The 14029-nt window shown below is 38.5% G+C and overlaps 1 protein-coding gene and 1 long non-coding RNA gene across 3 annotated transcripts in view; one reads left to right on the forward strand and one right to left on the reverse strand.

Annotated features, from left to right (window-relative positions):
• The window catches only part of CFAP69 (cilia and flagella associated protein 69), a 73659-nt gene extending 66966 nt beyond the window's left edge, over positions 1-6693 (forward strand). The window contains exons 21-23 of the mRNA XM_027102388.1: positions 952-1038; positions 2327-2431; positions 2928-6693. Coding sequence (XP_026958189.1) covers positions 952-1038; positions 2327-2431; positions 2928-3098 — 363 coding nt within the window. The 3' untranslated portion in view covers positions 3099-6693. The remainder of the gene's footprint in view (positions 1-951; positions 1039-2326; positions 2432-2927) is intronic.
• LOC113618338 (uncharacterized) overlaps positions 1-14029 on the reverse strand; it is a 112609-nt gene that overhangs the window by 62339 nt on the left and 36241 nt on the right. The window contains exons 3-6 of one of the 2 annotated variants that reach the window (XR_003431977.1): positions 9200-9593; positions 8656-8746; positions 6635-6713; positions 1061-1277 (exon numbers count right to left, since the gene is read on the reverse strand). This is a non-coding gene — a long non-coding RNA (uncharacterized LOC113618338). Of the gene's footprint in view, positions 1-1060; positions 1278-6634; positions 6714-8655; positions 8747-9199; positions 9594-14029 lie in introns of those variants that run through there. The other variant, XR_003431976.1, reaches the window with a different exon arrangement.

Genomic DNA, 14029 nt, shown 5'->3' on the forward strand with positions numbered 1-14029 from the left:
TTTACATCTACTATTAAATGTCTACATCTTCAGTCTAGTGGAACTTAGCATCCACCTATAAATTCTTAGATAACTCCCTGCTTAAAAGTTTTGTTTGTGAAGAGTTTTTATTCCCAGGATGCTGCCGTTTAACCCATTCATTTGCTTTTAAGTGGAGTACCCCATTAGAAGTTCTTGCTCCTCATTAGTTCTATTGAATTGGCAGGATTCTGCTGTGTGGGCTAGCTGTTGCTGATTTGTTGGTTATCGTTGATTTGTTATCATGGCTCTGACCCAGTTTATTTTTTAGCAGTTGTTTAATTAAATACTCTTAGGTTCATAATTTAAACTTAATAGTCTATTATATACCAACCAAGGGCATGTGTCCTCGGATTATATATATATATTTAGTGGAGAGCCTGTTGTGAACCATAGTCTTTGTCCTTTGTCAGTAGTTACCTCCCTAGACTGCATCACGACAACAAACTCAGCACTCTCACAAAATTGCTGTCTTGCTGAAGGTGTAAATTAGAAGCACTTTTACCAATATAATCTTGCCTAAACTATTATCAGTGGCAGCAGAAAACTCTTTATTTTCTCCTGTGAATTTGCTCTTGGGTCATTTATGTAGCTTGTTCTGGGTTATAATCTGTCTTCACAAGTGATAATCACATGAAACAATCAGTCTTGCTGAGAAGGATTATTGTTATTTTCATATTTTGTATTTTTATAGCAACAGTTTTGCATTACGTTTCATGGGAAGCAGTTCAAACCTTGGCCACATAGTGCGGGAAGGAGTTTTTTTCCATTTTAAGACTTTGGTTTTTTAAGTTGTTAAACTCTAACCCTTTTGCTAGTTGACCTTAAAATTTACGTTGGCAAAAACTAGGTCTTCCTTCAAAATACAAGTATTCAAGCCCTTTGGTATCCTTTCATAGAAACTGGAACTCTTAATTATCTTTCTTATTTCAGGTACAAGCCACACACAAGCAAAGAGAATTGGCTAATAAATCATGGGAAAATTTCTTGGCTAGAACATCAAATGTTAAAACTTTAAAGGTAGGATTTTTAAAATATTACAATATCCACAACAAACAGTCAACTCTGACAGACTTTTTCAGGGATAACTATTCATTCACCTTTTTCTGTTGATCTTTCTGTGGAATACCAACACTATTGATCCTCATTTCCAGTTTAGGGCGTTAACTGAAACTCTGCATTTTTCACAGTTACAGAAGATACCACTCTGAGTTTCATTTGGCTTAGCAGTGGGAGGGAGCGAAGCAAGGATGGTGTTCCTGGTTTCCATAAAAGAGATGAGAGTTAGCCAGGAATAAGCAGGAGAAATGTGCTCCTACTTTCCATTCTGAGCCTTCTTATTTACTGATCCTTTCTGTAAGAAGCAGAGTGAAGGACACAAAAAACAACTGTCCATATTACTCTCCCCTTCAAGGATGCTTCCCCTCTGTGACCACCAAAAGAAACATTATATTAAAGCTTAAGTGGGAATTTGGGATAAACACCCCTTTGGGAAAATGTGATAACCTGCTTCAGCAATAAACTGGAAACTAATCTAAACAGTTTATAATGCTAATTGTTCACTTGAAATATGTAAGAAGCAGCATAGATTTCCAAAATCTCATTACTTTTTTCCCAACTTTTTCGTTAATACTTGGGATACACTTTTATATAATGTTACAATTCTTCCTCTAGATATGAAATTGTTAAATGTTATATTAGCACACGAAAATAGTGGAATCATTAAAATAGCAAAACCAAAATTAAGAACAAGCTTATTCAAGGTACCATGTCTCCCCTTTGTCACTAAAAGTTCTTCCCAACTTTAAAATCAGCCCCCTCCATGCAGATAATTTGTTACCTCGAATTTAGCCTGTTCTAGTGCCTCAACTATTGAGCTTGACTGTAACTGCAGCAAATTATATAGTTTGCATTATCCTGAATGCTTGAAACATTTAAGTGTACTGAATTAGTATTTAATTTATGCAAAATAATTTGAAAACGTGTATCATCTATTGTAAATTTAGTAGCTTATTCAATTATGTACAAAAAATTGAACCTGATTTCCTTAGGACCTGCTTTATCCCTTGGTCATATATTACCAGTACCTATGGAAATCTCAGTAACATTTTCAGGTGTTTTCTGCAATGTACAAAGGATATAACTTGTTAATAACTATTTTCTTAGCCTAAATGAGTAAATGCTAGTGCTAACTAATAAAGCATAAAACAGACACAATTAAATATATTTTGTATACTTCATTGTAAGTACCATAGTTAATGCTTTAATAGCAATTAATTTATTTTCTTTCTAATTTAAAAATCTTCAGAAAGCAAAAAGACTTCAAGAGAAAGGTATAGAATCCTCTAGATACAGTGAGCATCCACCAAATGCAGTATTTCACCCGACAGATATTAAAGGCCTTCACACAACAGTAAGATTTTTTTTTCTCCATAACTTTTCTTAGTAGATATTAAATTTAATCCCCAAAGAGTGTTATTTCTATGGGGTTTTGTCTCATATTTTTTCTTTTTGCTGTTCAAATATCAAATAGTTAAGGCATATTTATCTCTACCCTTGCCTAGTTCTGGTTTAGACCAGACCCAGCCCTCCAGGATTCCCAAGAAACTGCTATAAACACTAGTCAAAATATATCTCTACATCTCTTTGACAGAAAGTGTGCAGTGCCTCCTTTGCCTGGCAAATAGATCCATGCCATATTCCAGTGTTCCTGGTGTCCTATTCTGGACATAATTTGGCCCTGATTGCAAAGGCTCCAAAGCCCTTATTTTTCCATTAGTCCATGCTGTCTCCTAGTTACTATGTACATTTTGTGTCTCTTTCAAAGTTAGCTGAAGGATGAGTGGGTTTTCCTCTTAGTGAAAAATTTTGTAAATGGACTCGTAAATATTTACTTTTGCTTTTTTTAGGTGCCCTCTGGTGGTGTAGTAACAGTGGAAAGCACTCCTGCCCGATTAGTGGGAGGACCTCTGGCTGATACAGATATTGCTCTTAAAAAACTTCCTATTCGAGGAGGAGCCTTACAGAGAGTAAAAGCAGTAAAAACTGTGAATGAGCCAGAGAAGAGCGTTCCCGCATAAAATACTCTGGAGACTTTTTGAAATAAATTCTGCTTATAATTTTTTAGTTAAATATCTGTATATATGAATGTAAAGCAAATGTTTTAGAATAAATATTTTAGTAAAATACTATTAAAATAAAAGCACATATAATGTATTTTTATTGAAAATATCAACACATACTGTGAGAAGAGTTATCATCAATTTCTTTCTAAAGATTACAATTCTCTTAACTGAAAATTGTAAAACATGTTGTATCAGTTGACTCTTTCAATTGATGTGAACTACTCCAACTGGTTTAAGCCAAAAAACAAAACAAAACAAAAACAAAAAAAACCAACTTTTACAGGCTCTGGGGCTATCAAATCTAGGACTGATTAAAACTACAGGCATTGTTGGATCTAGGAACTGAAACTCTGTGAGTAGGCTCTTCTCCTTCCCTAGCAGCTCCTGAATTATATTCTCCCAGGTTGATATCCAGTAGAAAAGAGTGCATGCCTATCTCTCAACAGTCTCTGCAACTGTCTCTGCATCTTGGGACCCCTGATTGGCCATATGCCCACTCCTGAACTATTCATCATGACTTTGGCCAGATCTGAGAACTGCCTACACTCAGAGACAGAAGGAAGCCAATCCCATCCAAAGCATATGGATGGAGTAGGGAATCAGGATATTATTAATATATGTTATTATAAGTATATATAAATACTGGGCAACAAAAACATTTGCAACAAATGTGTTGGTCAAAGTAAAATAAGTTCTCTCTCCTATAAAAAGCAAATGTTATTCATAAGCTAAACAATAAAACTAAAATAAACATGTTTTAACTCTTAATATATAAATAAATTCTAATGCTACTTCTCTTCCTTAATGGGGAAGGAAAAGGGGGAGTAGGGAGAAACTCTTTTGGTGGTGGAGGTATCTTGCCAAATAGGAGGTAGATGCCTTAATGCTAGATGTAGAGCAAAGTGTCTGTGTCCCTGTATGGCATTATGCAGTTTCCACGGCCTGTATCCATTTCCGTCAACCCCCTTCTCCACTCAGGAAGCTGCAAAATTGAGTTCATGTCCAGGGCTGGGAGAGACAAGAATCTGTTTTCTCAGAAAGGAAAATATACTGGAATTTGAGTCTAGACTCTAGGCCCATAGTGTGCACACAGCAGTGTACTGGTTAAATGTATAACAACCAGCTCTGCAAGGGGAAAAAACCCTTATTGGTAGCGTTTGCCAATCCCACTATGACCAATTTCAAGCTACCAACATGGTGCTACTGAATGCAGAGTTGGGAAGACATGCATAGAATCCACTTTCATTATCAGATAAAAGACGGCTCCAACACCCCACTGGGCCCACCTTCTCTTACTTTCTCCTCCCTCTTCCCCTCACCTCTCCTCCTCCAATTCACATTCCTCCAGGAATTTTTCATTATTCTGTTTGTGAGGATAGTAGCATCTGCCATGAGAGGAGAAATTGCAATTGTTGCTATTGTTCTAATTAGAATGAGTTACCAGCGACCTCTCACCCTGGCCCAGCTGCCCATTCTCCTTGTGGCTCACAGGAGTACATAATGTGCATCAGCTTATCAGTGAGCTTTGTGCTCTCTTGAATCCCTTTCTCTATTACCACCACCCCCAAGAAGATAGTAGACAGCATAATTTGTTCCTCTTCTTCACAGGCAGCCCTAAGCACAAAGGTTCCATGTAAAGGGGAGTTACTGAGACACAAGAATGGATGTGGGTAGGAACATGCAACGATGAGATGCCCACACAAAAAGCACCAGATACACGTTCAGTTACATCTGAGATACACATAGAATCGAGATGAAGTGTCCATGGCTAAAAGCAATGAATGTTTACTCCAATTTGTAGACTATAAGTTCCTTCCTCAGATTCTAAGCTCCCTAAAGATAGAAACCACATCTCATTCATTATTGTAACCAACACCTCAGTAAATAAATTATTGAATAAGTGTGATGGTGGCCTCAGCTCCTGGCAACCTTCCCCTCAACTTCTGCAAAGGCAGCAAAGTCCTGAGCTCAAAGAGAAGGTTCAGCCAACAAAATACTATACCGGGAATGCTAAACATGGACATGTTAAAGTAGTTCAAATGTATGTGCTTCGTAACAGTGATAGACTTTCTCTAAAATGAGGCATAAATACTATTACATTAATATAACCAGTGGGTAGAAACAGAATTGATATTTCTTGGCTGAACATTATTTTTTGTATGTAGTACAACTTGGTATCTCCAGATTGATTAGGACTGACTGCAGTCAAAATAATCTGTGAGTTCTGTAGAACTTCTCCCTGTTGTAGATCTTACCCATCAGGAAGAGGAAAGGTAAAATAGGGCAGGTTATTACCTAGCAGCCATTTAACAGAGGAAGAAATGTACACAGATGGAGGGTAGTAAGGTTGCTTCATCCAGACACTTGCACTTGGTAGACAGACGATACCCAAGTTCGCATATTACAATTCCAGCCACCTGGCAGCGAGCCAGTGAAATCAGTCCCTCTGTCTGACAGGGTCACTAATTCTAACACGTCTCCATCTCTCCTCACATCCTGTGCTCCCACCATACCACTTCTAAGCCCTAGGGGATTTGTGCCTCTCCCATCCAGCCTGGCTGAAAGGTGGACAGTATATTTCCTTCCATGAGTCAACTGATAACAAAATTTCAGCTCCCAGACTTCTGCTAATAAACTAAATGAAAAGAAAGTCAAGAAAATAAAAACGGAGTTGAGTGAGCACAGATGAAAGTGGCTTCAACACTCTTCGGTAATGAGATTTTTAACACATGAGGGAGGAGTTCATTCCATGATTAGACCCTGTTAGCCAGTGCTTGCTCATATTGGATGAAAACCAGTGAATAATTAGGTGAACAACTTTTGTTCATCTGGTCCTCAGTCTGCCTTCTGAAACACAGGGTACATTTCATATCACAGGAAAAAACTATAATGTTCACCCTCAGTCTTTCTGGGTCAAATATCCAGTTTATTTAGTCATTCCAGACTATGAACCTGGCCAGCCCTTTCTGAAGTGCTACAGTTTGTGATTATTCCTCTATACTGAGACCAACAGAACCGAGCAACAATTTACAGGTGTAACAGGACACATGGAGGGTATAGTGAAACTAGTCGCTCTCATTTTTACACACCTGCCAACATAGCCTGGGCTTACATTAGTTTCATTGGCAACCATGTTTCATAATCGCTTGTATTTATTTTAATTTATGTAGATATTTCCTTTTCAAGGAGGTGGAACATAACTCCCCATTCCCTAAAGTGTGGGTAATGCTTAGCGCCTCGCTTCCAAAGAATACAACATAGAAAGAGAAGGGAAAGTAACTTTACAGCCAAGAAACCTGGCAGATACTACCTCAGCCAGGGTTAAACGCCATCTGTGTTATGTCATGTTGACAGCATGTACCCTTGATAGGAAGTGCTGAGAACAGTGCTTTACTCCTGTAGTTTTCCCCAAAAATCCTATGACCCCAGTCTAACCATGAGAAAAACATTACGCAAACCCAAATTGAGGGACGTTCTGCAATACAACTGACCAGCATCAGGAAGTGTCAAGGTCATCAAAAACATCTTCTTAGAGCCTAACTCATTGTAAGTGGTGTCCTGGATAGGATCCTGGAACAGAAAAAGGACATTAGGGGAAAACTAGTGAAATTCAAATAAAATATGAAGTTTAATTTAAAATGTATCAGTATTGGTTCATTAGTTATGACAAACATATGACTAACGTAAGATGTGAACAATAAGAAAAAATGGGTGAGGCATATACAAGAAGTCTTTGCACTAGCCTTGCAACTTTTCTGCAAACTTAAAACTATTCTAAAGTAAAAATTTTATTTAAAGAAAAAAAAATTCTATAGGAAAAGCAGAGGAACTTTAAGCATAGATGCTCAATTTTTATCCATTTTATCACCTCATGAAGAAATATTTTGGGAGCAATATTAGATGATTTGCTGTCTTTTTTCAGCTTTCAGTGCTCTGGAAAATAACTGGTTATGAGTTAAGCTATATGAGTTCAGCATAAACCCCAAACTGAGAAACTGACTGAGTCTTTACCATAATAGCACTGCAAGAATTGGTGGGTTTGGGGGTTTTATTTTTTTTGGATGATCTGTCTGATCTAGTCTGATGATTTTGAATAGGGCAAAAGAGAAATACATATTGTTCCCCACTCAACCCTATGTTGGCTACAGTTCCTCTTTCTTGGAAAAAAAAACATATTTTGACATCATAAAAGTGCTTTTGAATTATATTATTTCCTGCTGCATCTTTGTCCCACAGCAATGACAACTCTGGGAGTCAAGGATTGTGTGTGGATTGCTCAGCAGTGTACCTCCAACTCAATGAATTTTTTTGAATGAATAAATGATGAAAAAAGAATAAAATTTTCTATATACAAATGACATGATTTGTGCCCAAAACTGGGGGGATTTAACAGAACATTATATCTAAGTACCATCAAAAAGGTTTAAGATGGGGACTTCCCTGGTGGCGCAGTGGTTAAGAATCCACCTGCCTATGCAGGGGACGTGGGTTCGAGCCCGGTCTGCGAAGATCCCACATGCCACGGAGCAACTGATCCCGTGCGCCACAACTACTGAGCCTGCACTCTAGAGCCCTCGTGCCACCACTACTGAAGCCCGCGTGCCTAGAGCCTGAGCTCCGCAACAAGAGAAGCCACCACAATGAGAAGCCCTCACACTGCAACAAAGAGTAGCCCCTGCTCGCTGCAACTAGAGAAAGCACGCATGCGGCAACGAAGACCCAACACAGCCAAAAATAAATAAATAAATAAATTTATAAATAAATAAAATAAAAAATAAAATTAACTGCTTTTCTGCTTGCTATTCCTTTTTTTAAATGAGGACTATAAAAATGAGAACATAAAACAAAATTTTAGGCCTTAATGCATAGAAAAATAATATATAGCTTGGTGATGGGATACATATATCAGAAGCCACACAGTACACTACATCAAGATTAAATATTACTTTTTAGGATAATACTGGCATTAGTTTTGGCACAGTTTTGAAGTCAAAATTATGTAGAAGATACCTGATAAAACTGGTTACAATTTTACTGCACTGATTGTTGTATTAAAAAATATGTTGGGGCTTCCCTGGTGGCGCAGTGGTCGAGAGTCCGCCTGCCAATGCAGGGGACACGGGTTCGTGCCCCGGTCCGGGAGGATCCCACATGCCGCGGAGCGGCTGGGCCCGTGAGCCATGGCCGCTGGGCCTGCACGTCCGGAGCCTGTGCTCCGCAACGGGAGAGGCCACAGCAGCGAGAGGCCCGCGTACAGCCAAAAAAAAAAAAAAAAAAAAAAATATGTTGTATTTGCATTTTAAGTGGTTTTTTCTTTAAAAAAAAAAAAGGCTTTACAAAGATGCCTTCTAAATTAAAAATTATTGACAAAATACCCCAAAATATGGAAATGATAATTCAATAGCCATAAAACAATTACATATCAACAAAAATACAATCTTCATCAATATTAAAGAATTAGAAATAATTTTGATAAATGCTACAGGAAATATTCGAGCTCATAAATACTGACACAGGGTTAAATTTTCAAGTTGGTGTCATCTTGCTTGAGGTATTTTCTGTGTTCTCTTAAATGTAAAACTCATGTTTTGTAAAATCCAGTCCTATAAGGTTAGAGAAGAAAAATTGTTAACATTTGTTCTAATATGAACTCTTAAGATTCCCTCCCTTTAAACAACCCTATTGAAACAATTAATTTCAAAAGCCTAAATACATGTGGATGTTTAAAATTTTTTTCAACAAATGTAATATGAATAATTACATGGCTAAATGGCTTTCTTATGAACTACTCATGGGGAAAAAATAAGATGATAATCTAATGATCTACAAAAATATATCATTCCAAGATGATTTAGAATCTAGTATTTGCACATCAGACCTCCTCTGGTTTCTAAATAATATAAAATCAGTAAAAATGAAAATCAAAGCTGATCATATTAGGAAAAAATATGGCAAATTTGTTAGCTTATTAGATAAACTTTAAAAATCAGAAAGATTAAATATTGAATTTTTAAGAAAACTAAACTGCTATTCTCTTAAGTACACATTTAAATTACCTCCTGTTATCTTCTGTGGAAAATTATACTTGGGAGGCATCACCTGTCTTCTGCCCATTCCATGGGATCTTGAAAGCAAGCAGTCTACATACATGTCCCAGAAATCCTGAGCTATGCTTAAGAAGACATTATAATGTCTAGGCTGCTGGGATTTTTGCAGGAACAACATGAAATTCCAGAAAGAATCCACAGTGTGCTCTATCTTGATTTCCTTGAGATCTATCAGTGTCAAGGAGCAAGCATTCCAGCACTGGAGATCAATGTCTTCCATGATCCCTGGGCTGTTGCTGGCAAGCACCCCCTTTTGAAATTCAAAATCCGCGTTAATCAGATTCATCAGCATCATGCAGCCCAGAGGTAGGTAGAACCATCTTCTTGTGGCAAAATTCATATTCTATACAGAAAAAAAAAAATGAAGATATATTTTTAACTTAAAATTATTCAATTACTTGATGATCTGTTTAAACCTAAAAAGTTATAACTACTTATGTATTTGGTTTTTATCAAACCTAAAAAATTATAAATACTTATGTATTTGGTTTTGATCAAGTCAAATTTGCCTACTATGTATTTATTGGTTTTCCTCTAAGTTGCTGACTCTCAGACTTTCCTTCGAAAGGATATAACAACAGCTTTACCAACATTCTGATAAACAGTCTTCAGGAGCCACTGAAATCCAACACATGTTTATGAAGTTGTGATACATTCATTTCATCAAAGACCTTTGGAGCTGAAAGAAACTCTAAAACGGATGTGTTCCAACCTTCTACTTTTACAGATTAGAAAAATTCTCAGTGATATGATTCAGCAAGTTCTCAGGTCTCCTGTCTCTCTATCCAAGACTCCTACCACAATACATTTCAACCAAGAAGATCAAAATGCAGCCCTTTCTACAGGTAACCATAAAAAATGGTGTGTGTGGTTTTCTTTAAATTGACGCTTTCCAATCTATCAAGTGTTGGATGCTCAAGCACCATTTTAGGTTTCAAAGTTACTGATGAAATTTATTCATTGAAAAAATATTTGTTATGCACTGATATCTGGTGGATCCCTGACTTTTCTCAGGTTGTTCAGGAGCTGGTTAGAGAAGATTAACATACATACACAAAGGAGCACGAAGACAAGAAAAGTGATATAAGCCAATATGACATGGTGCAGCACCAATAACATTCAGCAAAATCTAGGTATTTTCTCACGATTCTTTGCACAAGTTTCCCTGAAAACTGATTGCTCAGTAAATCGGCCTGAAGCCTATAGGTGAAGTCAAGGTCTAAATTCGCTTTGAATGGCCCTACCATTCCAGGCTGGCATTGGAAATGTCCCTGACACAACCTTGACAGCCAGGTCGGAGGAGTGGAGCGGCGAGGACAGATCCGGAAGACAGTACTCACCTTCTTCCCCGTAAACCGCCGTCCTCCACTCCCCCCTAACCCCCCCCCCCCAAAAAAAAGAAGTTAGGCTAAAGAGACAAACTCAACGAAACAAATTTAAACTTAGGTTAGTCGGGTCGTTTCACGTTGTGGAAAATTGTGCAGGTTTCCCAAACAGAGCTGACTGTGGCCAGTTTATAATACAAAGGACTGAGTGGGACCAGAGAATTTTATTCCTCAAGAATTTCAGGTTACCCTCCGGATCAGTGCTCTCCTGCCGGGTCGGGTCACCTGGACGCAGACAGGGAGCCCGCGGGAAATGGTACCTCTCTTAGGCGGCGGAGGCGAGCGTCCGGGTGCGATGTCGTGCGTGCGCTGCGCTCCCTCGAGGGATGAGGACGGCTCTTGACTGGAAGGGACAAGAGGTCTCTGAGCGGACTCCCACCCCCTGCCCAGCCGAACCCACCCCTACAGGCTGGTGACAGGTGGAAGCGGTGCTCTGCGACCTGCCGCCAGCGCACCCCGGGAGCCCTGAACTCGACCTAGGGAACCGTCTCGGCCGCACCGTGCTCCGGAGCCAAGCGGCTCAGGCTCCCCGGGAGCGGCGCTGCGGAATCTGCTGCCGCCGCTGAGGAATCTGCTGCAGCCGCTGGGGGCTCGAAGTCAGCCCTGCAGCCCGAACCACGCTCCCCTTCTAGAGACTGAGTGAGGGGGCAGAGTGTGTGGCCGCTCTCAAGGCCCCGCCCTCACCTTGCCCACCTCCCCAGTCCCGAGACCCAGGAACAAGGACAGTGTGAAAAAGAGTAAAGTCACAAGAGTATCTCACTAATGATGATAGATGAAAGATCCTAAACAAAATATTATCAAACGAAATTCAGCAGGATTTAGGAAAATACACATCAGTATCAAGCTGGGATTATCTCAGGGATGCAAAGATCAACATATGAAAATCAATTAGTGGATTCACCACAAAAACAAACTGAAGAGAGAAACCACTTGATTAAATGCAACACCCATTCAAGATAAAAAACAATAAAAAACCTCTTAGTAAACTAAGAATAGAAGTGAATTTCCTTAACCTCTCAAATGTTATCCACCAAAACCCTACAGCAAGCATCTTTCTATGGTAAATCATTAAAAGTATTCTCTTTTAGAGTCAGGTACCAAAATGTTCATTGCAGCTCTATTTACAATAGCCAGGACATGGAAGCAACCTAAGTGTCCATCAACAGATGAAAGGATAAAGAAGATGTGACACATATATACAATGGAATATTACTCAGCCATAAAAAGAAACGAAACTGAGTTACTTGTAGTGAGGTGGATGGACCTAGAGTCTGTCATACAGAGTGAAGTAAGTCAGAAAGAGAAAAACAAATACTGTGTGCTAACACATATATATATGGAATCTAAAAAAAAAAAAAAAAGGTGCTGAAGAACCTAGGGGCAAGACGCAAGACGGGAATAAAGACACAGACCTACCAAAGAATGGACTTGAGGATATGGGGAGGAGGAAGGGTAAGCTGGGACAAAGTGAGAGAGTGGCATGGACATATATACACTACCAAACGTAAAATAGAGAGCTAGTGGGAAGCAGCCACATAGCACAGGGAGATCAGCTCTGTGCTTTGTGACCACCTGGAGTGGTGGGATAGGGAGGGTGGGAGGGAGGGAGATGCAAGAGGGAAGAGATATGGGGACATATGTATATGTATAACTGATTCACTTTGTTGTAAAACAGAAACTAACACACCATTGTAAAAGCAATTATACTCCAATAAAGATGTTAAAAATAAATAAATAAATAAAAGTATTCTCTTTTAAATTAATAACAAGACAAGGATTATCTTTGTTAACATTCAAAACAATACCCTCAAAGAAAGGTTAAAAAAAAAAAGGAGGGAAGATAAGGATTAGAAAGGAAGAAACAGAACTTTTCAGTCTAGTGGGGAGGCAGCAAAGCTATTGGTTTAGCGTGGAGCTTAGAGATCAACTGCCTGGATTTAAATCCCACCTTCTAGGTTCAAAGGAAAATTTGTGACTTTGGGCAGTTACTTAATCTCTTTGTGACTTAGTTTCCTTATCGGTAAAATGGGGATTAAAAAATAAACCTGGGGCTTCCCTGGTGCACAGTGGTTGAGAGTCCGCCTGCCGATGCAGGGGACACAGGTTCGTGCCCTAGTCTGGGAAGATCCCACATGCCGCGGAGCGGCTAGGTCCGTGAGCCATGGCCACTGAGCCTGCGCGTCCGGAGCCTGTGCTCCGCAATGGGAGAGGCCACAACAGTGAGAGGCCCGCGTACCGCAAAATAAATAAATAAATAATAAATAAACCTGTTTCATAGGGATGTTGAGATAATTAAATAAATATTTGTGAAGTGTATGGAATAGTGCCTACACATAGTAAGAATGCTATGTATGTGTTTGTTTTTTAAAATAATAAATTATATCCACAAACTATTTTACAAGAGTTTTGTAAGGTTTTGTAAGGTGTCTGAATATAAGCTCAATCTAAAATATCCACTGCATCTCTATACCTGAGAAACAAACAATATAAATTAGAAAAGAGATGTTATTTATAATAAGAAAAAAATATAAGATATCTAGAAATAAATGCAACGGGGACATTAAATCCTTTATGGAGAATTTTTTTCTTGAAAGGCATTAAAAAAATTTCAACAAAAAGAATGCTAATATGTGGTCTAAAGATATCTATCTTCCTAAAATAATACACAAATTTTCAACCAAAATCATACCAGGGTTAATGAAAAGTTATTCTAAAAGGTATATGGTAGAGAAAAGATCCAAAATAGCTAAGCTTTTCCTAAAGAACAACAATAAGGAAAGGGGACTCACTGGTGATTAAACAGGATGTCATTTGCTCAGGAAAAGAGAAATTAACCGAGTAGATTAGAGAGCCTAAAAACAGACGTATACATTTATAGACTTATATGTGACAGAACCAGCATTGCAGATCTGTAAGGCAACAGTGTCTTTTTCACTAACTGAGGCTAAGACGATTGGTTATCCATACAGAGAAAAAAAAAAAAAAGTGGATTCCTGGGAATCCCCTGGAGGTCCAGTGGTTAGGACTCTGCTTTCACTGCCAAGGGCTCAGATTCGACCCCTGGTTGGGGAACGATGATCCTGCAAGTCCTGCAGTGTGGCCAAAAAAAAGTAGATTCCTACCTCATACAATCGCAAAAATCAATCCCAAGTAGATTAAGAATTTCAATGTGAAAAGCAAAGCATTACAACTTTAAGAAGAAATTCAGAATATCTTTCTGATCTTGAGGTTGGCAAGCATTACATAAAATACAGGTAGTGCTAAGCATAAAAGAAAAATTAATACATTTGACTACATTAAAATTAAATCTGTTAATCACCAGACACCATAAATAAAGATAAAAGATAAGTATAATCTGGGAGAAGACATTTACAGCACATATAACCACAAATGG

The sequence above is a fragment of the Aethalodelphis obliquidens genome, unplaced genomic scaffold (genome assembly GCF_003676395.1).
Source record: "Aethalodelphis obliquidens isolate GAN/ISIS:26980383/991018 unplaced genomic scaffold, ASM367639v1 scaffold5, whole genome shotgun sequence".
NCBI classification, from domain to species: Eukaryota; Metazoa; Chordata; class Mammalia; order Artiodactyla; family Delphinidae; genus Aethalodelphis; species Aethalodelphis obliquidens.